At 29.2% G+C, this 25465-nt stretch overlaps 1 protein-coding gene across 1 annotated transcript in view; it reads left to right on the top strand.

The window, feature by feature from the left end:
- Nucleotides 1-25465, top strand: part of ab (BTB/POZ-zinc finger protein abrupt) — a 123899-nt gene that overhangs the window by 41050 nt on the left and 57384 nt on the right. The window contains exons 4-6 of the mRNA XM_075355313.1: nt 2213-2497; nt 11697-11946; nt 23918-23980. Coding sequence (XP_075211428.1) covers nt 2213-2497; nt 11697-11946; nt 23918-23980 — 598 coding nt within the window. The remainder of the gene's footprint in view (nt 1-2212; nt 2498-11696; nt 11947-23917; nt 23981-25465) is intronic.

Here is a 25465-nt window from a genome sequence, read left to right on the forward strand (position 1 = left end):
GGAGGCTGCTGATAGTAAAAAATAGGACTCCATTTGCAACAGTAAAATAAACATTTACAATAACAAATAAAATTGGGATGGTTTAGAAAACAAGCCACCAGATTCCAAAACAGGCTGAAATTTTAATTTTTATAATAATAATAATAACATTAGAAATGGGTTATTACATAATGTGAGTGCTGCGAATACCCAACTGGTTGGAAGAGTTGCTCTGTCATGCAGGCATCATCTTTCAGTCAAGTGCTGAGAGTTAATTTTTTTATGCTTTAACTGAATTTTTACATGAGTATCAATTCCTGTGACCTACTGCATGCAGTCACCTGTCAAAGGAAACTGCACTCAGGATTATTTAACTTTAATAATTAATTAGAAATTACTGGTGAAACACAGCTTTGGATATTTATATTTATTCGTTTTACATATTTATTTTTCATCCAGACCCTTTAAAGGGTTAAATGTCGTGCAATAATCAGATTATAAGAGGCCAATTTGCTACCTAGCTTTGATTAAAGGTACTTACAAATTCAGTAGAAAACAACCAGTAAACATTTACATCTTCGTGTCTTATTTATTTATTGCATTGTCAGGTTAGTTGCTTGCAGAAAGCAGCTATTTCATTTCACATTTTTTATCATATGGTTTTTGGTGTTTAGATGAGTCTCTGACGCTAAAACTTATTTTCATGTGTTTATATCCAGTTTTAACTTTCAGTACTTTTTTTATCAATAACAGGTACCACAAATATTGACATTGAACTCCTTAAGTTATTTATCTTAAGTAGTTGATTGCCATTGTCATGTGTATTTAGGCCAAGTTAACAAACACTTTAACTCCAGTTTAGGTTTTTTATGTGGTCATCAGGTAGACCCTGGATAGGTCTGCAGATAGACTGATTCCCTCCAAAAAACAAAAATAGCTAAAATATAATTCTTTTACTTTTTACATTTTAATACTGATTAAGTATTATAAGTGGATTTCTAGCCAGAGTCTTCAGAATATACCCTGGAAAAAAATTGTTGTTTAGAGAGCATTGTATATTGAAAATAGAACAATCTGTTCATAGAGGCTCCTTGCAAAATGAATTAAAACAATCCTCAAAGAGGTGATACAAGATCCCTCCACATAGAAGCTGCACATGCCATACATGATTCCTCAAGAGGTTGTATAATCTGAATAACACATTACTCAACAATTTTTGCATCAAGTGCTCATATATATGTATACAAATTTACAAACTTCTTTTCCTTTGGATATTAAAGTTAAAACAAATAAAACTTAATAAATTTAATACAATTTTGAATACTAAAGAGACATATGAAAACAGACACTCAGACTTTTTGTAAAGAAAATTCTCAAGCTTGAGTTCCTTAAGGTGTATCCTCTCATCCCTAGAATTGAATGATGTACATAAGTGTCCAACTGAACTGTGAAGAGTTTTGGTAGATTCTCACTGGATCTTATATATAAGTAAATACTTTTTGAGGGCACTGAAAGAGTTTAGAAATGTATTCTAAGATTTTACCAAACTTATGTAAATTAATTAAAAATTTGTGTTTACTTTCTAAATTAAGTTATATTGTAATTTTTTTTAGCTTTTATTCTATTTGAGGAGATCTCAGCAATATTTTACATTTATTTTTTTGTAAACATTACACTGCTAAATTTGGGTCCAAATTAATTCTTATCGATAATAAAGTAAGTTGATGCATATCAAGGTTTATGTTTGTAGTAATGTGCCATGACCTTCCTACATTCTTTCTTCTTTTTACTTTATTATTGCAGTATTAATGAAGTTAAAATTTTAACTACATTATATGTAAATAAATAGATTCTATTATAGATAAATAAATTCTTTATAAATGTATAGATGTGGAACTGTAAAAAAAACCTGGACATAAAGGTTCTGGTTAATTCACACTAATCTAAACTGTAAGTTTGATTCAGTAAATTCCAGATTATTAGGTTTCTATTATTTACATGTAAAAATAAAAATAAAATAAAATTACTTGGATAATTGATTGTTAAGAATTAGAAATTTTGAAGCTATAAACCAAAGATGCTATAACCAATGCTATAATGTTATAGCCAATGAAGCTCTAAACCAATTATATAAAACTAGTTTATTTCTTTACACAGCTTATTATCTTAGCATTGATATGTTCCTTTATGCATATGACATATACATGTTATGATTTGAAAGTAACTGTTACAGACCTCAAATTCATTACCTTGGTCGTCCGGAGGTAATAATAATAATAATGATACATCCTCGACTCAACCGAATGCAAATGACGGAGCGATATCTCCGCCACCGAGTAAACGCAGCCGTAGTTCAGATGTACAACAAGGGCAGCAGTCATCTAGGTTTTCACCTTCACCTGCTTCATCAGCCAACACATTTAATAACAACATGGATCAGCAGGGTCGTGACTCATTGCTTGGACAAGTGCTTGAATCAACGCCGGGTGGACAAATTAATAATAATAATACAAATCAGGTATTCATAATATTCTATTATACATATTTATATTATTACTTACTTCTATTTTTAATTATCTTCTAATTAATTTTCCACATGTTTGTTGCGGGGTGCAGGATATTTATTAGTTATTTTTTTAATTTACATATAATTTACTGTTTTATAATATCTGAGCCAGTTTTTTATTGTCTATAATGTGTAGAAGTACATGATGTTCAAGAGCAGCTATTATTTTTTATTTATCTATCTGGGTATCCATCCAGTCCCTCTGTCCCTGAGCAAGAATGTAACATTTAGTATATATATTATCTATTTAACATAGTATATATGTATTGAAATCACTTTTTCTGTTTTCCCAAGCATGGAGTGCTGATAATATTAAGTACTGCTATACTATTGAATGTTATATATTACTAGATTATATTTATTAATAATATATTGCCAATATTAATATTTTTATTTTTGTGTAATTATGCCTGAAAACTAAAGCTAGTACTACGAAACTAAAATGTAATTTATGTTAAAAACTATTTATTGTTTTAATTAATGTGATGTAAATATATGTTTAGTGATATTTTAATATTAATTTAATTCTGCTTTCTTCTGAGTTTATCTTTTATTGTTTGCACAAGAAAGTGTTTGCTGGTGTACTAGCCAATCAGAGAGCAATGTTACATATCACTTTATTTACGATATAATAAAGCTGATAATGGATTTAGTTCAGTACGTTGCTTGTTTATCTTATTAATTATTTTATAGAGAATAAGAGTTGGGTTCATCATAAAAGTTAATGCTTCAAGTCAGAACTATAATGCTTGATTGTGATCGGTTAAAATAATTTCATGATTGAATCAGTGATTCTTGCGAGTGTTTGCTTACACTCACTGCTTAGTCCTCTGAGTATAGTCTTCAAAACAATATATGTATTTGTTTTTCTTAATCAGTACTATGAGCCCTGTTCTTTTCTTTTAGTTTGGAGATTCTCAAATTTGAAGAAAACCTCCATGGCAAGCTTATGCATAAAATGTACCTTGTTTTTCTGTTTTCAAATTAGTGCAGTTTCAACACCGTATAACATTAAATAATTGATTATGTACAAAAATTAGTTTTGAAGTATATATAAGAACAGAATTTTATCCATTGTTAATACATTTTTGAAATTTTTATTAAAAGCTTTCTACTTCGGCTCTCAGTAAAGATAGTAAATTTATTTTAATATGAAGTGTGTGTTTTATTAGTACTGTTACGGATTTTTTTATACATAATTTCAGTTTAAAGAATATATAATTTTGCACATGCTTTGTCTAAATATGCAATATATTACAGACATTGTACTTATCTGTAAATTGATTTACTGTGATCAATGTAATATATAACATGTCCACGACTACATTCTTCTCAAACTTAAAGCAAAGATTACCAGTAGGTTTAACAAAACTTCTATACTTCACATCCCTTTTCATACCATTTTTGATTGATATTATGTGTATTCCATATTAACATTGTAAAAACATGTAGTTCAGTACAAGAAAATGTCCTCTCTTTACTGAGAACTGAAATAGCAGTATTTTAAATGGTCATCTTACTAAAACTGACCATAGAAATTTTTCAAAGCGTATTTTAACAATAGATTTATTTCTTAAATATCCTTAAATACTAATTTTTTAAATCTATCAAAGTTTAGAAATATTGACATAGCACTACATAATATAGAAAAGAACAGTTATGTTCATCTGTTGGTTCATAAAATACAACTCTTCAAAGACAAGCTCTTTCTTTTATAAAAAAATTATAGCTTGTATCTTTTCTATTTTCTTCCCCATTCTTTAAATCAGTGGTAGTCAATCTTTTTATACCTACCACCCACTTTTATGTCTCTGTTAGTAGTAAAATTTTCAAACCATTCACTGGTTCCACAGTAATGTTGATTTATAAAGTAAGGAAGAAACTTTATAAAATTTATAAAGTAGAGTTACAGCAAGTTAAATCATATTATAATAATAATTACTTATGAACTACTTTATGTTGGACTTTCACTAAGTTTGGCAGAATAATTCTTTTTAAAACAACTTGCTTACTATATTTTGTTTGAAGCTCTAGGCACGTGCTCACTCACAAATCTAACTATGGACTGACCAGATGCGCAAGCTGTTCTGGGACAGGGTTCTTTTGTTTGTGGTTGCTCTTTTTGTTTGGACAGTGCCATTTAGTTTCACTTACGTAATGTGAACTAAACTTATGCGCGGGCTATACAAATAATATATTTTCTGAAATTTTAATTGTCACGGGGAATTTTATGAAAACCTAATGAAAATGTTTTTAAATAATGCTATAAAATTTTTTTTAAAAAGTCAAATGAAAAAAAAAAGAAGGAAACTGCTACAGTATCAGACAAAACCCCTGCCGCTCACCATGAAAGCTGGAATGCCTACTAGTGGGTGGTAGGGACCAGATTGCTACCACTGCTTTAAATCATGCTTACTGAAACGTGCATCATTTTACTTTAATCTATACTATTAAAGTTTTTTCAAACTGTCCTACTTAATCTTCTTTTTATCTTTAATAGTGCAGTGCAGTGCACAGTAAAAAAAAATTGTTATTTTTGTAACATTATAAAAGCTGTTATTTATTATTGTAAAAATAATTAAATATAATATTGTGAAATTTCATAAAATTATCATAAATGAGTATTTTTTTTTTTTTTTACTTAAACCTCTATAGTTCAAATTTTAAAGATTATTATTGATATTCTTCTTCAGTAATACACAGTTCCATATGTTGGAAAACTTGTCCTTTAATAGATTAACTAGCCCTCTGGCAGTTCTATAAAGGAATTGCCAACTAAATAATTCATGTAAGCTATTAACATTTACTTGTTGCACTCCTTACCCGATAAGGACTTGCTGAAATTTTGTATTATTGTTGATGACGTAATCTACACAAAACATCTGATTGCTGTGTTTATCACCTTGTTCAGCAAGAGTTTCTTGTATGAACTGAAGAGTTTCATGATTTCATTAAATTAATCATCGAATGTTAGATAACTACCCTTTCATCAATGTCTGAACTGAACTTTTCATCAAAATATTTCCTCAGACCCTTTCTTCTTGAGTAATCTAATATGCAAACAACATACTCAAATAGCACAATAAAATGTAGAAGCAAGGCTATGGATTTTGGTTTATGTAGGAGCTGATTGAATGTCTATACAAGTAATATGTGCCCGAGAGAGTAGCATATTTAGCTGTTTCTAACTGTATCTTTGCTTTATTTTGTATTAAAATGTTGCATTCTCCCCTGAATCAGCATTTTTAATTTTTCATTAGTATGCACATGTATTCTGCTGCCCTTCATATTAGGGTTTATATTTTTCCTCCTTAGATTTTTACCATGCGGTTCAAATATTTTGCTCTATAAAAATTTTAGCTTTCTGCATAAAATTATTTTCTTCTTGCTAAGTACCTGTATTGTTATTAAAATCCATAATTTTATTTATGGCTACATATATCTTAACTTACTCAGCTTCCCAGTTTCTTCAAATCATCCTACTGTTTTATTTCATTTTATGTACTTATATTCTTTCTTATTGTTCTTATCTTCTGTTATCAAATAAAATGATTATAATCAATTAATAGTTTCTGTAAACTTAATTACTTTATTTAGTTTTTCTTTTGATAACTTTTATTCTATATTTTTTATATCTTTTTTTTTTTAATTCTCTTATATTTCATAATATTTTTCTTCCGTTTCTTGATTGTACAGAAAAGCATATTTGATACCAAAATTAAGTATTAAGAAATGAGATGTAGGATTTGAGTTTTACATTTTAAAAGTTTTTCTTATAATCTGTGCAAGTAATAATATGTAAAGAAGTAAAAAATGTGGGAGTATGATGTGATGCTGCAAAATAAACATTTTGAGTGTGATTTTAATTGTTAACTCTTAATTAATGTATATCCTACTGATGACTCATTTTTCCATCTGTGACTGTGTGTTTTTTATTGTATTTACTTCACTCACCACCTACAGTGTATGTTAATTGTGTTATCTTAATTATTAAACAATAGCTGCAGTTAATCCAATTAAAGTTAGTAATTCTCTCTTAAAATCCTCATATTGTTGTGATAATAAGTGCTTCTAAATATATTCAAATGAAAAAAAATTTTTTTAGGAGTAGATAAATTGAAATTGTATAATATGGAAAGTGGTCTTGTATAAACTATAATTACTTGTATAAATTTCAAAATAGTATTTTTAGAAAATTAATTTAATAAAATTATTTGTATTTTCAGAGACAGTTAATGTAGTTGCTTATATTAATCAATGTTCACAGTAATTTACTAATTCACAATCAATTGCCTCATTTTTGGTACCTATTGAAAGCTTTCTGTTTTTTCTCTAATCTTTGCAGAGTTTTGATGCTATAATTTTACAAGTTGTCAGACATGCTGGAATACAGCTGTTTTTCCATCATCATTATTAGTTTTTTTTCAATTTTTTTTTCTTTCTATTTATGTATATATTTTTATTCACCGTATCTGTGAATGGATGTAGCATCATAAAAACACTGTTTTCTTTGCTGTGGTGTTGGAGTATTTTGTAAATTACTATGGGCTACAATGGGAAAAAGCAAAATTTTTGTTTTTAATTCCAGTTTCTTGAAAATAAATTCTGTTGAAATAATATTTTCAGTAATAGAATGTAATTTTTTTTCTAAATGAAATTAACTATTATGAGATGAAATATTTAAGGTTTTATTTTTAATTTATTTTTAAAGTAATGCATGCAAATTTCATGTAATAGCCTGCCAACACTGCAATAAAGGACCACCAGAAGGGTTGAATTTTGCAGAAATTATTTGAGGTTAACTTGATGATTTTTTTGTAATTATGTTTACCTTTTGTTTATTTAATTTTATATCCTTTATTAATCTATCTTTGTTAATTTACAACATTATTTAAGATTTATAGAAAATATATCAACATGATTTTGAAAGTTCATTAAAATATAAGCAAATTATAATTTTAAAATACTTGGATTATCCTGTATAATAGATATATCATGTCATTGTGCAAAATCACCAAATTTTGCTTGAATTTCACCTTAAATGATGAAATTATAAAATTTAATTAAAAAATAAAAAAACCTGGTAGAATTATTCAAAATAGACATTTTACTTTCCCGTCTAGCACTGTAGCTGTAGAAGGAAGTATTGTCATCGATCCAATTTGGGCATATACAATTTTCACTGGATGTTGATGTTTTGACACCTAAGGAACCCTAAAAACTGGATGGAAATTTTCTGAATATTCAGTTGTTCGTATGTTTTGTTTTGTGTGTGCGCGCGCGTGTGTGTGTGTGTGAGTGTGTGTGTGTTCTGTGTCACCCTCTAAATCATTTTATATATTAAAACTATTTGACTGATTTGAACTTGGTCAGTTTTTTCTACATATGAGGGTGGGTGCTGTATATATAGAATTGTGCCCCATATATATAATATATTTTTTTTGGGCGGGGGGTGCAATTATGCAAAATTGCACCCCCTGCCCAAAAAAAATGCTTTAAACTAGTAACGAAGTGGGCATTCTGCATCAGTAGTACCCCTTGTCACCACAAGGAGCACTAGTGTAGCCCTGATGTACAGTTGTAGTCGTCTGCTATGTTGTGTTGTCACAGGTGAACAGTAGAATTAAATAAATGAATAATATTTGAATTGTAAAAAAATAACTCTTCTAGCTAGGACTCACGAACTCAATCTCCTGGTTGACTTAGTACTTGGTATATTAAGCCTTGCGGTTACACTTGTTTGCCGACCACATAAGCAATATACGTTCTATGTAAGTTGTAAAATTACATTAGTTCAGTTAGTGCTGACTGTCACTGCTACTACCACCACACCTGCATGAATTAAATATGGTGTGCGTTAGCGCTTTATTTGGAATCATTGAATTAAATAAACAAAAAAAATATTATATTTATATAAAATGATAATTATTTTAAATTAAGTTGTGTGTGTAAGCCCTGTTTATCAGAAACAACCTATAGTTGCATAATTTTCCCAGAAAGCAGCTTTAACCATTTGATGTAAAAGTCCTGTTACTGTGTTGTCGGCTTCTTTTTTTTAAAACTTAAGATTAACAACAATTTATTACTTTGTTCTATTTTAAAGTCACTTTAATTTAAAAAAAAATATAATTAATTCACTGCATAACCTTAAAAAGTTTGTAGTATATGGGAATATGATTTGAAAATTTTTTATTCTCTGAAAATTGCTTAGTTTTTTGTTTATACTTTGCTGTTTCTATTTTTCCGAGAACAATTTAGGTTGTAAAATAATTTTGCGTAGTTAACTTTGGTTTAACAAGTATGCTAAGGATATTACTTCTTAAAACTCAAATTTTGGGCCAGTTTTCTGTAAATCTACTTCCTGACAGTTATCAGTTTTCCTCCCTCATTTTCTTGATCTTAGCTTCATTTTTTCATTTATAACTTCTTGGTTATTTGAAGTCTGTTAGCATTCTTGATTTTTTATTTCTCTTTTCCCTTCCACTTCATGGTTATCTATTACCATCAGAATTCCTATAATTAACATTAATTGTAGGAGTAGTTATTTTTTGTATTATTAAAATTCTTATATGTAGTATGTGACCCAAGTGAGGTTTTCTCTCTTTTATCACTGTCCAGTCTTTGATCACATAAATTGCTTAATATCCTCAACCCTAACTCATTGTTCATTCTCTCTATACGATTCATTTTCTTGAAAACTAAATTTCAAATCCTTCCCTATCATTCTGTTTAATTTTATAGATAGTTTTAAATTTCAGACTTTTCAGCATCATACTTCTCTACATAAAAATTATATTACTGTTGGCTTAATCTGTAATAATGATGATAGTTGTTAGCAATGTATATTAATTAATTTCCTTATATGCACTTGTTTCTTGCCACTATACTATTTTATAATTTGAGAACAATTCGTATGATACTGGTCTTTTAAATAAGTATATATTTTCTGTTGATACTGTTACATGCAAATTGATAACTTTGTTATAAATTTTACACTGAGTTTGATCCATCTATTTACTATAAATAAGTATTCGTTTTAATGTATTATAATTTAATCGCTATATATTTTAATTAATTTTGATTGAGTTTAACATGTTTGTTGCTAATTTTTGTATGGTATTTCCCGTCTTTGTGTTAAATTCACTTAAACTATTTTTTTATGTTTTGCTACTCTATTCATGTTATTTTACTTTTTTCAACTTTGAACTATTGCACTTCAATAATTCAGTTAATTTAGGTCTAATTAAGTGTTACTACAGGTACTGGCCTATGTAACAGCAGCATGGCATGAAATTCATTCCTGCAGTATATGTCATGCCAACTTACCCAGTATTAAATAAAAAAGTGCACTTCTTTATTTTACAAGAGTTTAGTTACAGAAAAACCATTTTTATATTTATTTTATATTGTTTGCAGTACTAATTAATGAAAAACATTTATAGTCTTATTTGTTTTACCTATAGTTTATTAATAGAGTCATTAGTGATATTATTTGAATTGTTTTCCAATTTATATGCTTGATCTACTTGTACAACTACATTGTCCAATAATATATAAAAGCTATATTTCTGTGAAATGTATTATCTGTTTATAAATGTTCACTTAAATCTAAGATGTAATTTTTTTTCTCATCAGTTTGTATGACTAGTTGATGCATTTTGTCATACTTTTTAAGTTTATACTAATTTTTCATTTTAGAATATTTACTTCATGCTCCTCTATTATTTGCTACTTATATTCTAACATTATGTGTGTTCCCATGTAGGTTTTATTTATCCTGAATATTTCCATGTAGTGCTAAATTAAATTACTCTTTATAACAACCTCTACAGTTATGGTAACTAGAGAGTTGGCATAACATTTCTTTACTGAATACAGTCCTCAAGTACTATATTCCATGCAAATACTTTCAAGGCTTTATTTCTAATTCCTTAAAATTGTACTTGTATAATCTTCTATGTGAAAGATCACCCTGGTTAAGCTGGTTTGCTACTTTACTTGATCCTTTAAACATTTTTTGTCAAGGTAACAAGATACTGCAAAATGAGGGATTTTATTTTCTCCCACCTTGATCTCTAAATTATCCTCTTTTCTATTAAATTTCATTTCTGATCGTTCTATTAATATTAATTTTTAGATTAAAATTACATTTTATGTTTAATATAAAGGGCCATATTCTGCTGACTTGTTTTAGTTTCCACATAACCTCAGAACAAGTAGGAGTCAATTTTATTTCTTTAATGCATCTAATTACATTTCAGCCAGCAATATAAAAGAATATTACAAACTTTTCTCTTTGTAAAATGATAAAAATATATTTCAACTATTATATTATTTGAAAATAGACTGAATGTTCTTTTAGTGAGATTAATGAATATTTAAATACTTTATGCTTGAAATTCATGTAGTGATGTTCTAGCACATTAATCATTGGTACCATGAGAAAAAGTTATTCAGATATCTGTAAACTTTCCTTTTTTCCAGCAACTTTTATTTGAGACTACAATATCATCAGTATTTTTATGGTTTGCCTTTCATCTTTTCTGTTATTGTATTTATCAGTCTTAAGGCAATACCATTAATTAAGCCTTATAATTAAAAACTTGGGTAAAATGGATGATCAATTCCAGTTTAAGGTAAACAGTGTAGACATAACAGAATTTAATTCTAGGGTGTGTAATGTAATAGAACATCTGTAAGCTTATTTACATCATAACTACTGTTTTTATAATGGATTTAAAATTATTTAATAAAGTACAGAAAATAATGTTTAAAATGTAATTAATGTAAACGATATAGACAGAAGTATTATTTTTTTTACATAAGTTCATCAATATTAATAATTATTATTTTTTATTACTAGCTTGAAATTCTTTCTTCTGATTAAGTACATGGATGAATCATAATTATTGATGTTTTATTAAAGTAAGTAATTAAAGTAGTATGCTTCAATTTTATTTTTTGCCCTTTTTTTTATAATCCAATATACATTGCTCACTAATTGTAAAAAATAATTGATCAAATTATTATTATATTTTCTTTTTTGGTTTGGTATTGATTAACTAGTTAATAATAAATTAATTTAAAAAAGTAGTTTTGATCAATAATGAATTAATTTTAATTACTTATTTATCTTATTTGTTTATGACAGTTAAAAGGCAACTCGGATTCATCGTTACATGCACATTCAACAGGAGAAGAGAGTAATTCAAGTGATACTGGTTTAAGCGATCGAGGTGGTGCACTAGGATCTGGTTCCGGAGGAGGCATGGATCTTGTCACACCAAAATCAGAACCACAAGACTATGCCGGTAGTGAACATCAAAATTCACATAATAACTCATTAGTTCTTGACCCTTCAAGAACACCTAACTTCCCGGCCGCTTTATTAGGATTACAAGGTAACTAGTAGAAGCTCCATCTAATCTGAAGTACTATCCGAAAGTTTTCCCCTACTGAATTGAGAAAGTATATAATTCATTGTATCATGACAAAAAGGGATTTAGTAATTTATTTCTTTATGCTGTTTGTGTTGTCTTTTTTCATGGCTATGATGCAAATAAAGATTTTTGTGTATAGCAAGCACATCACTAAGAATTGATTTCTTTCTTTCTTTTCTGTTTAGCCTCCAAAACCACCGTAAGGTATTACTGAAGTAATTCTCATTCATACTCTGATGAATGTGGATGATATGTATAAATGTAAATGAAATGTAGTCTTGTACACTTTTAAGATCAACCATTCCAGAGATGTGTGATTAATTGAAACCCAACCACCAAAGAACTTTGGTATCCACGATCTAGTATTCAAATTCGTATAAAAGTAACTGCCTTTAGTAGAATTTGAACCTTATGAATTGATTTCCAGTATGTATTTATGTTAAATGATTACCTTAATGATTGTAAGTAACCTGACATGTCTTATATGTTACTTATGAAAATAACATAGTCATTCTCAAAAATAACTAGCACTCCATGTCAGGCTTGCTATAATGTGAAGAATGAAGTGGTATTCTCTTGCCTTTTTCTCAGCTATAATTGCTTATGAGTATGCCTAACCTATCAAAATGCAGCAGATAATCATCCTTTTATGGAACACCTTTACTCAACTAACCACAGGACTCCCTGAATAGTAAACATCATTATTGTCAGAAAAAGTAACTGATGGGTTCTTCAGGTGTTTTACATGTGTCACAGCTGTATAAATGACAGTCAGCTACTGTACAGTAACAGCCAATTGTATCTTTTTTGTTATTATACAACACATTATATACATTAAGCTAGCCAAAAGATAGCTTAGTCCATACTGTGAACAACATAAAGGGATTACGTGCAGAACTAAATGCTTCCTGCATTTTAGTGAGCTTGGTATACTAATTTACCATTGTATACTATACTCATTAAAGAAGGTATCAGTAAACTGATACACTTTACATTCTCTAATTAATTTTCTGATTATGTTCACATCAGAACTAATTTGCTGGACATCTTGTTTCATCAGAACCAACACTGGACTTCTACAAAAATATTTATTTAGATAATCTTTTTATTTAATTTCTACTTTAGGAAGAATTCAGAAGTCCAGTTTACTTTGTAGGCACTGCAGCCATTAGTCTTACTGTAATTCCACATTAGGGAAACAGAAACTATAGATAAAATATAGAATGCCCCCTTCACCAATCCCAACATAATGTAATGTAACATTATCTAACTAACGTGTGGTGATAATTTTAACCAAAGAGAGTTACCAAAGAGAGTTAACAAAGTTACGCTGATTTTTTTAAGTACAAAGAATAATTTTCTTCTGCTTTATTCTTGGGTTTGATAGTATTATTTTTGTAATTCCTGACTGACTTTATCCCTTTAACTTTGTTTTCATCTTGAAGAAAACAGACTTGTTTCTTATGTTATTAATTATGCACTTATTGAATGGTTTAGAGAGGTAGATATTTCTGAATATTTTTACCTTTAAACAGATTTACTTTTATAAAATGTTTCATTGTTTAATTTCTATTTAAAAATAATTTATTTATCCTTTATTTTGAGATATCTTATTATTAAGTAGCTGAGTATGCAGTTAAAACCATAGTCAATTGTATAAGCTAAGGGAATTTTTGAATATAGGGATATTTTTAACTACAAAAATAGTTTTTAAAATTCTTAAAACTGTAGCCTGTTTTTAAGATTTCAGAGAGCATACTTTAAATTTATCTATATGATTTAAATTTATAAAGCTTACAACTTGTTATTTTTTTTTTAAATCAGCTCCTTGCAATGGAGCTAAATTTACTGTAGTAGCATTCTGGAAGTTGAAGGATATGAAGGAAGGATAAAATACCATATCAGTAACCATGTTTAATAAATTTTTCCATTAGATTACTGAAATAAAACAATGCTGAGTATGATTTTGTTGCATTTATTAATAACTAATGACTAATGAAAAATTTTTTAGTAGAAAGTTTTTGTCAATAAATACACGGATTGGAAAATTTTATTAGATAAATATTTAAAAGAAAAATTTGTTAATGGTACATATTTACATAAATACTGCTAAATTTTTCATTTTCTGTTGTGTCAAGTAAAGGTAATAGGTGAATAAAAACAGGTTATTCTAGTGGTTAAACTCATCATCGCAAATTCAGCTGATTTTTGTCGAGAATTGTAAGGTTTGAGTCCTTTTAAAGCCGTTGCTTTTGTATGTATTTGAATACTAGAATGTGGATGCCAGTGTTCTTTGGTGGTTGGATTTCAATTAACTACACATCGTAGGAGTGGTCGACCTGAGTCTGTTCAGGATTACATGTTTACCAGTACATTTACAGCTGTAGGTCTGGCAAGCCGGTAGCAGTAATTGTATTTGCCAGTACACACACACACCCAGATCTGGCAGCAGCTGAAAAAAACTGGTTGAAATATGTATAAATATATACATATACATATAACAGATCAAAAATTTTATAACCACCTTACTAGCAAAAAAGATATATGTTCTCAAGATCTTTCGGTTTTTTCAAACCATCATCAGGAGATTAAAAATATTATAAGTATACTCTGATCTGAGAGTATACTGTTGACATTCAAACAGTCATGACTGTGCACTCATTTTTATTTTTGACATAATATTTTTAATCTCTTGATGATTGTTTGAAAAACTGAAAGATCTTGAGAACATATATCTTTTTTGCTCGTAAGGTGGTTATTAAAATTTTGAAAATATATCAGTGAAAACCATGTTTTTAAAATTTATATATATATATATAAATTTATATAAAATTTATATATATATATATATATATATATATATATATATATATTTATATGTGTACCACTATATATTAAGATTGCTTATATATTTTTGTTATTTTTATTTATTTATTTTTTTCTTCAGTCATTTGACTGGTTTGATGCAGCTCTCCAAGATTTCCTATCTAATGCCAGTCATTTCATTTCAGTATACTTCCTACATCCGGCATCCCTAACAATTTGTTTTACATATTCCAAACATTGCCTGCCTGCACAATATTTCCTATCTACCTGTCCCTCCAGTATCAGAAAGAAAAATTCCAGGATGCCTTAAGATATGGCTATAAGTCTGTCTCTTCTTTTAGCTATACTTTTCCAGATGCTCCTTCTTCATCAATTTGCCATAGCACCTCTTCATTTGTCACTTTATCCACCCATCTGATTTTTAACATTCTCCTATAGCACTGCACTTTAAAAGCTTCTAATCTTTTCTTCTCAGGTACTCTGATCGGTACAAGTTTCACTTCCATATAAAGCTACACTCCAAACATATACTTTCAAAAATGGTTTCCTGATGTTTAAATCAATTTTTAATGTAAGCAAATTGTATTTCTGACTGAAAGCTTGTTCACCTGTACTATTTGACATTTTATATTTCTCCTGCTTCATCCATCTTTCGTAATTTATTTCCCAAATAACAAATTCTTCTGCCTTCATAGTCTTTTCTCATTATATTTTTATATTCAGTGGTCCATCTACTATATTTCATTTCTTTCATGTTTTCTTGTTTATTTTCCTGTGGTATTTCTTGCATAGAACTTCATCCATGCTATTCATTTTCTTCTAAGTCTTTTTTACCCTCAACTAGAATTACAATGTTATCAGTAAGTCGTTGTATCTTTATCTTTTCACTTTGCATTGTTAGTCTGGATCTAAATTGTTCTTTAACATCATTAACTGCTAGTTCTATGTAAAGGTTAAAAAGTAAAACAGGGGATAGGGAACATCCTTGTCTGACTCCCTTTTTTATTGCTGCTTTTTCTTAAGATCTTTGATTATTACTGTTGCAGTTTGGTTCCTGTAAATGTTAGCAATTTTTCTTCTATATCTATACTTGAACCCTAATTTTTTTAAAATGCTGAACATTTTATTCCAGTTTCCATTATCAAATTCCTTTTCTAAGTCTATAAATGCTATGTATGTTGGCTTATTTTTTTCAATCTTCCTTTTACTATTAATCAGGGCGTTAAAATTGCTTCCCGTGTCCCTATACGTTTCCTGAAACCAAACTGGTCTTCTAAGGCTTCTTTCACTCTCACTTCTTTTGTACAGAATTCTAGTTAAAATTTTTGATGCATGAATAGTTAAGCTAATTGTTCTGTATTCTTCACATTTATATGCTTTTGCTTTGTTTGGTATCATGGCCATACCACTTTTTAGAAGTTTGATGTAACTTCCCCTTTTTCGTAAATATGTATATATATAATTTTACATGAAAGACTGCAAGACCTGTACATTCATTTAGTATGCAATAGACCCAGAGAGAGGTTTTCAAAACATACTCTCATTCCTTTCAGGGTAATTATTGCAATAAGATGTTATTAATATAATATAATAAGATATTATTGCAATAAGATATTGGCTTGGTGTAAGTTAAGGAAGAAAATCATTTATTTATCATGCACAAGTATCTTTGTCTCAGACTTTTGGGGCTTACAACATTGAATGATCTGATCTTCACTGTGTCTCCTAACTTTTTGTGGGTGACAATGTACCTTATATCTTTTGAAAAAATGTTTTTTCATTACATTTTTCAGAATATCAAAAATCAAAATCAGTATGAGTTATTGCTTGCAGGCATAATGTGTTATTTATATATATATATATATATATATATATATATATATATACACACACACACACACACACACACACTGTCTTCTTTTAATCTAAAATAGTTCCATTCTTTTATTTGACTTTATTCTCAACCTGTAAAGATTTGATTCAGAAAACTTTGATATAGTGGTTAACACACACTAAAAAAATGACAAAGAATTCTCAGCAAATAACAAGGTTCAATTACTGAATGAACAACAATCACTTATATTTGAATAAGAGTAGATGTAAGCTATGAGAGTCAATCAAATTAAAATCAGACTTTTATTGTTAACATTTATTAGTATAGAATAAAAATATAAAATGTATTTGTTGATTTTTTACCTAGTCCCCCTAAATTTATACACATTTATCCCAATGTGTAGGGAGCTTGTGGATACCTTCTTCATAAAAGGTTTGGTGTCATGCTATTGGTTAGTTTCACATGAACTCCTCTACTTCATTGTCACTGGAATTAATGCTCTTCGCTGCTTCTTTCTATTGCTCCTAATACAGAGTGATTTTTTAGTCCTATTACCCAATTTTAAATGTAATTTAAGAAAGGGAAATTTAGGTGGAATAAAAAAATGTATTTGTTACTTACAAAAGAGATTTAATAAAAAGCTATTACTTACATAATTGTTAAAGAATATGCTCAAAATGCCCACCCCTTGCGATTATACACGCATGGACTCTTTTCAGCATATTAGTAGAAAATTTTTAAGAGTTGCATTGGAAATATTCGTGATTAAGTCTGTAATACTGACTTTAAGTTCATCAATAGTGTGAAGATTGTTTTTGAAGGCCTCGGACTTAATATAGCCACACAAAAAGTAGTCAGGAGATGTGAGGTCTGGGGACCTTGGACGCCATAAGCCCATCAAATTATTATTATTCGATCATCAAAGAACTCTTGCAGAAAATCCATGGTTTCTAGAGACGTGTGGCATGGCGTCTGTCTTGCTGAAACCAGCAATACCGTTCTTGAGGTTCTAGGAGGGACACAAATTGGCGCACAATATTCCTGTATACTTCACCATTTACTGTCTGTTCGAAGAATATGGGTCCAACTATACGATGACGAGATATCGCACACCACACACCAATTTTTTCAGGATCCAAAGATTTGTCTTGTAAAGCGTTAGGATTTTCAACCGCCCAAATTCGGCAGTTTTGACTGTTCACATAACCATCGAGATGGATCCAAGCTTCATCACTAAAGAACACTGTGTTTAAAAATTTGATTCCGTTATCATTTACGAGAGACCTAAACCAACGGCAATATTGCAATCACTTGTTTAAATCTGGAGGCTGAAGCTCTTGGACTAATCGTACGCGATACGGATACAATTAAAATTCTTTAGCAGGTTTCTGAACACTCAAATATGACAAACCGACTTGCGTGGAAAGTTTTCATAAACTTTTCCGTGGAGAATTGAGCAATCTTGTTTTCACATTCTCTAAAACTTCATCTGTCAAGCAAGTTGTACGACCACTATGTTTTCTGTCGCAAACACTACCTGTCTCGAAATCGGTTTGCTAGCCTAGAAATTGACGTTTTTTCTGGCGGAGGAACACCAACAAATTTAATTTGAAATGATTCTATTACACTTGCGTACGATTTCGTAGCAAAATATTGTTCAAGAATGAAAACTTGTTCTATGGTAAAAGACATTCTGTTCGTAACACGACCGGAAACAGCACAAAAGTTTACATAGCTCAAGGAGAATCAACTCACACTGCTGTATCTATACCGGTTGAGTAGCGCTACCAACTTCGTGTCACAAAACAAAATTTCCCTTTCTTAGAAAAAAATTACCAGACATTAACAATTGGGTAACAGGACTAAAAAATCATCCTGTAGAAAGAAATCACCAGGGAATAAGTCTGGACTGTACAAGAAGAAATGTTCTAAAATTTCCCAGTAAATTCACATCAAGTTCATCCTGAGCAGTGTGTGATACTTGGCATTAATAAGAATCACATATCTGATTGGCTGATGATGCTTTTTGTTCTTGAAGGTGACTTTCACTTTGTCCAATACCTGGCAGTCGTATGAAGTATTCATAGTGAGATGTTCCCGAAGAAAATTAGGAAGCAGTATGCTATTCCAGTCCCAAGATATATTTATGAGAAGACTTTTCCAGCTTACAGACATCTTTTGCCTGTATAAAGCAAGGCTGTCCCCTCCATACTCCCTAATTTTGACTCAGGAGTGCAGTGATGGCCCATCTCTCATCACGTGAACTTGATGGAAAAAGTTGTTTCCCTCTCTCCATAATCAATTTAGGAGCCTTTGGCAAATTTCCTGTTAGATTGTTTCCGATTTTGGTTCAGAGGTCTTGGATTTTCTTTCTCAGATTTGTAGAAACAAAGGTGCTTTGTGGCAATGGAATGGGTACTTTCATGACTGATACCTGTTCCTGAAGCAGTTTCATTACCTGTTAGGTGCTGATTGTCTTTAGTGAGGTCATGGATCAATCAAATATTGTCATCCATTATACTTATCGTTGAACACCTATTGTGACTCATTTTCTACTACTACTTGTACTTGTTTAAATTTGCTGGGTCAATCAATAGACTCAGGTATGTGACATCATTTTCCTAAACTGCTCACATAGTCAAAATTTTGGAGAGTTTGACTGTCCAAAATTGCGAGATTTTCACAAAAATATATTGTGAAGTTGGAACCTCGTGACAGTGAAACCTCTTGCTGGACATGACACTACTGACCCAACATATGAATGCTGAGGTGGCTGAAGCAGCCATCTCCTCCTCCACAGTCAGTATTCCTCCATACCAGCTTACTCATGTTTGTGTGCGAACCATGAAGGAAAATATTTAACTGATCCTTATGCTTGAAAGAGAATGTATTTTTAATTTGTTTACGATATAAGCAAATGAATATTTAAATTTTTTTAGTTCCAAAATTCATTTCTATTAATGAGAATAACAAATACCACTTACTTAAAATTTTTTTATTTAAAACAAAAAAATTTGCTTATCTAATGGTCATATGAAGTATTCTATACTATAGTGGTCACCATGAAACTGGAACTTGTGTTTAAGCTATTGTATCTCAGTTAAAAAAAATTGCACAATAAAAATGAAGATATCGTTGGAAACTGCAATTATTTTTGTGCTAACTGGATTCAGCCGATTTTATTTGCTGTCATTTGCTTGAAAATTAGGGGTGTGAAAAGCAGAGAACTCATGATATTCTGTACTTTTTTTTTGAGAACGTCAACTTTGAATTACTATAAAATCGATCTAAATAAGACTTTTGTACTTTTTGAGATAGATTAAACAATTGTTTCTCAATAATTATAATTAAGGTTTAGCCCAAAAAGACTACTATTTAAGTGTACAAGTCGTTTCAAGTAAAACCATCATATTTCAGTTAGCATTAGGTGTAGAAAAAAGAAATTTCTGCTAATATCAGGCATTAATTTTGTAGAATTCATATATGTAGAGTTTAAACTAATAAACATTTTTGTTTTATGGTGAGGATCATAAAAATCGATTTAAAAACGTGGCAATGTATGACTGAAGAAGTTGTCTCAGCGAGCAGTATAGTTTCACCAACTATGTAATACCTTCTGTTTATGTACTATTCATGAATCCTTTACATCACTACATGTGTTAATCAGTATTTATGTTAATTAATTATATTATACATAAATAAATACATTATTACAATTATATGTACATTTCAAGTCGTGCATGAAATAAAAAAGGAGTCTTACTTTAGGTTATCATTTCTTAAATGTTTTGATAAGTGAATCCTTTTTAATGTCCACTTTTTTCGTGGAACCCCTGGTTTAATTCAATAGTATAGTTTTAATGCATCATTTTCTAAATGGATTATTTGTAATAAAAATGACAATTATTTCGAACAATATTTATTTGCTTCAAATAATTTTAAAATTAATCCAAAAGTTCTTAAAATAACTTAAAAATAAGGTATTTAAACAGGATTTAAATTTTAATGAGATGAGTAGTGGTACTGTCTTTTTTATTATCACAGATGTACTTAGTATTAGGTTTTGTACATGAAAGTTGAATTCTGATGTCACGTTTGGCATTCATTCTGTTGCGTTATTTATTTTTTGTCGTCACATAAGCTGAGAACCCCGTTTCGCACATATATGTAGTTGCAAATGGTAAAAGTGCTAACACAGCCTTTTGTGACAAGTGAGGATATTCATCTTTTAATTCCACCACCAGAATCACCATCATCAGAATTCCACTAACAGCATTAATTAAATTTTTGTTTTGCAATGATGAATCAGAGGTCATTTCAATAAACTTTTGTATTCTTCTGTTGACAGTTGAACGTTTTGCATTGATAATAAATGGGTTTTTGTGAATTTTTGATATTTATTCTGTTACTCGTTTGGAAAATACTGATTAAAAGCTTCACTCAAACCTTTGAGATGCTGAATAATTTCTTCAATATATGTTCCTTCTATTTCAACACCTTCTTTTGAAAAGCTTATTATTGTTGGGAAGCAATCAAAATCGAAGCTCACATAAATTGTCCAAAATTCTATCTTTCTCAGAAAGCAAGAACCTTTTCGAGGGCAGTAAATACATTTACTTGTTTACCCTGAAGGGTTAAAGCTCAAAAAATAGTATTTTTGAATAAAACTGATTCATTCTGTATAGGCTGCATCCGGTTCTAATGACACTACAGTTACAGTATCAGTTACCCATCGTCGTCTTGTGTATTCGCCATAGTCATTGTACTGTTTGTATATGTGGACGGTTATGTGCATTTTATCTGTTTAGTTTATCTTGTAAAGTTTAATACAGTGATTTATTTTATTTACGGCATTAAAATGAGTACAAAAGGACAGCGTCTACGATCTTTAACAGTAAATGAAAAACTGCGTGTTATAGAAGAGACTGAAAAAATTGAAATCGGGCAGCAGGAAGAAAATTTGACGTAGGTGAAAGCTGCATTCGAGACTGGCATAAGAAGAAACAACTTTTGGTGAAAGGCACTGGTAATAAAAGGGCTTTTCGTGACTTAAAAGCAAAATACACAGACATAGAAAAAAAATTGTAGGACTTTATGGAAAACAGGAAATGCGGTTATGCTGTCACGACAGAAATGTGTCTACCATATGCTCGTGAAATCGCTAAATCATTGAATAAAGTTGATTTTAAAGCAAGCCAGGGATGGATAACACAATTTTTTGCATGAAATGATTTGTCAATAAGATGAAAGACGACCATTTCTCAACAACTTCCAGACACTTATGAACAAAAAATATTACATTTTCATAAATACATAATAAATCTTAGAAAAGATAAAGGCTATTTGCCTTCTCAAATAGGAAACGCTGATCAAACCCCCGTATATTTTGAAATGACATTTGACAAAACCATAAACAAAAAGGTGAAAAAAGTGTTACGATTCGCACTGGTGGTAATGAAAAACAAAGGTGTAGTGTTATGCTTTGCATTACTTCTGATGGATCAAAATTACCTCCGTACATTGTTTTTAAAAGAAAAACTCTTCCTACTGTACAGGTAAATGGAGTATTATCAGAGCACAGGAATCAGGTTGGATGGATGAAACCTTAATTTTAGATTGGATCAGATGTATTTGGCAAAAGCGATCAGGAGATTTACTTAATAAAAAAAAATACCGGTTTGCTAGTAATGGATAGTTTATTGGGGGCATATGACTGATAAAGTGGAAGACATTTTAAAAAAGGGTATGACAGACCAAGTAATAATTCCAGGCGGATTGACATCTCTATTGCAACCACTAGATGTTGGCATTAATAAACCGTTCAAATCTGCATTAAAACAACTGTACAATCAATGGATGGCTTATGAAAATTTCTTTCTCGCACCTACAGGAAGAATAAAACGCCCAGATTTGTGTTTGGATAAAGATACTTGGGAAGGTATTTCCACGGAATTAGTAAGGAAAAGTTTAAAAAAATGTGGAATATCTAATGAACTTGATGGTAATGAAGATCACCTTTGGCAGAGTGACGTGGAGACTACCGGTAACTCTTCTACAGACATTGACAGTGACAGTAATTAATAAAAAATAAAATCCCATATTAAAAAGTGTATTGAAATGATCCTTTTCAACATGATACCTTCTTTTCGTTTTCGTTGCCTACTGATTCTGAACTAAACTAGTTCTTGCGGTAATTAATTATTAATGTAATATTAATATTGTAATTTAAATGAACAAATTAAATGCTTTACTTTCTGAATATTTTCATATTTACGTATTTTTTTTATCATATCTGTTGCATTTTAAAATACTGGTATATACTTAATTTTTTTTTTAGATTTTTGGTCTGGAAAATCAAGGTGCGAGGCTTATTCAGGGGGCAGGGGGTACTGGAATAAATATGGTACTTAATTTTTAAATTCAGTCATCTTATTTTGATTGTTTCAAGGATTACAATGATGTTTTTTCCATAAAATAGTCATTGAAACTAAAGATAAGGTTGTCATAATAAAAAGCTCTGCATGCTTAAATAATATTAGTTTTGGGCTAAATCTTAATTATAATTATTGAGAAGCAATTTTTTAATCTACTTCCAAAAGCAGAACATCTTTATCTCGATCAGTTTTGATTTTATAGTAATTCAAAGTTGACGTTCTCAAAAATGTGCAAAAAATATGAGTTTTCCGTTTTCCCACCCCTAATTTTCAAACAAATGTTGGTAACTAAAATTGCCTGAATCCAGTTAGTGTAAAAATAATTACAGTTTCTGGCAATACCTTCATTTTTATTATGCAATTTTTTTTAAGTGAGATACAGTAGTTTAAACACAAGCACCATCTTTCATGGCGACCACTATAGAAAGCTTGTAGTATGTTGAAGCTGTGCCATTCTGTTAGGTAGGCTAAAAATTATTTAGAATTTCTAAGATATCAGAGCCATTAATATTCTAAGTTCTAAACAGATTCTATTTTTTACATCTGTTTTAAAATCTATATCTAGAAAAGATCTAAATCTTATCTTATAAAAAATCTTAAACTTATCTTCTAAAAAAAATCTAATCTTATTTCTAGATAAGTAGATAAGTAGAGATAAGATAAGTAGTAAAAAATTAGATATTTAATTCTGATTTAACAAAGAACATCTTAGTATGCAACCTTCTGAGCTTGAATTTTTTTTTTTGCTTCTTGTACATCTATAAGGACATATACCATTCCAGATTATGTAAGTTATTTTAATTATGCAATTTTTAATAAAAATGTTCTTTCATTTCAGGAATCCCAGGACTGTTACCAGGGCCTTCTGGAATGCACAATAATTCACAGGATAATAATTTTGGTAAGTAAATAATATAACTTTATTTAAAATTTCTTTGGTAAACTCTTCTCTATAGTAATTTTAAAGAAATTAGAATCATAGCAACTTATTTCTATATATAGTGTTGGAGAACTTTGCTCAAGGAAAATTATTTGTGTTAGAAAATTTTATTAAAAAGTATAAGTAATAAAAACCAGCTTATGATTTGATTTTTTCAGTACAATTTTAATAAATTTGTATTTTATGAGTTAAATGTGGGTTAAGTTAGTTTTTATAAAAAAAAATGACTACTAGCGAAATCTGTAGAAATCATTTTTTTTTCAGAAGTAGTCATGAATATTGAAATTTACTCTTACTGTTAAATATTGATTCTATCTGTAGTCTAATATCTTCTTTTAGTTCTGAGCTTAACTTTGGTTTTGATTTGATAATTGTTACTCTAAAAAACAGCATCCATATAATGATAGTATTTTTTTATTATTTTTTTTTTTTTATGATTATATATATTATTTTTTAGTTAATTTTTCTGATGTGTTTTAAGAATTTGATGTTATTCATTACTGATAATTTTTTATAAACATTTAATAAACTTGTTTTCAAATTTAAAATAGTTTTTCTTGTTCCTATAAATGTTAAAAAAAAAATCATATAATAAAATGACCGAAAACATTTTTTTTATAGGTTCTAAATTATATAATTAAAAAACAAAACAAACATTATGAATTCTACTTTTATTATACAAAAAATTAGTTCATAAGGTAATAATATTATTCTCTATATTAAGCTTTATCTTCCCTTCAATATAAAAGTTTTAAATTAAAAAAATACTTTGTATATTTTAAAATTTTTAAATCATTCTGTCTTTTTAAAAAGATATAAAATGTAAAATAATTATTAAAAAAAAAATAATATTCTTAGGCAACTATTTGAATCTCTGGCAATTTTCTTATTTATGATTTAAAAAAAATGTAATTCTTATATGAACTGACGAACATTATTATTTAATAGATAAATATTACATCTATAACTTTTAAAGTATAATCCTGTTTTTTATAAGTACAAAGCTTATATGTATGATTTTATATAAAACTTAATCCTTATTTATTACTGTTCAGTAGAACATTAATGATAGGACATTAATAATGTACACTAGAACGTTAATGATAACATTAATAGTAGTTCAAATAGCACATAATTATAAACACTACTTTATATTAGAAAATATATTTGTTGTCAAAGAGTTAAAGATTTTCACCTTCTTTTTTCTTAGTGTTTTATTTCAAGTTGTAACATATTTCTAGAATTGTATTAAAATAAATGTTAACTTGCAAATTTTATTTGTAGGTTGCTCATTCCACATATATGTATATAGTAGACTTAATATTCAAGGTTGGGAAATTATTATAAAATACACACTAATCTAAGCATCAGTGGATGGTCCATGAAATTCTATTTTACTTTTTTTGTTGAATGCTGTGTACATTTATCAGTAGTACTCTTCAGTTT

The sequence above is a fragment of the Lycorma delicatula genome, chromosome 2 (genome assembly GCF_047948215.1).
Source record: "Lycorma delicatula isolate Av1 chromosome 2, ASM4794821v1, whole genome shotgun sequence".
In the NCBI taxonomy this organism is placed as follows: Eukaryota; Metazoa; Arthropoda; class Insecta; order Hemiptera; family Fulgoridae; genus Lycorma; species Lycorma delicatula.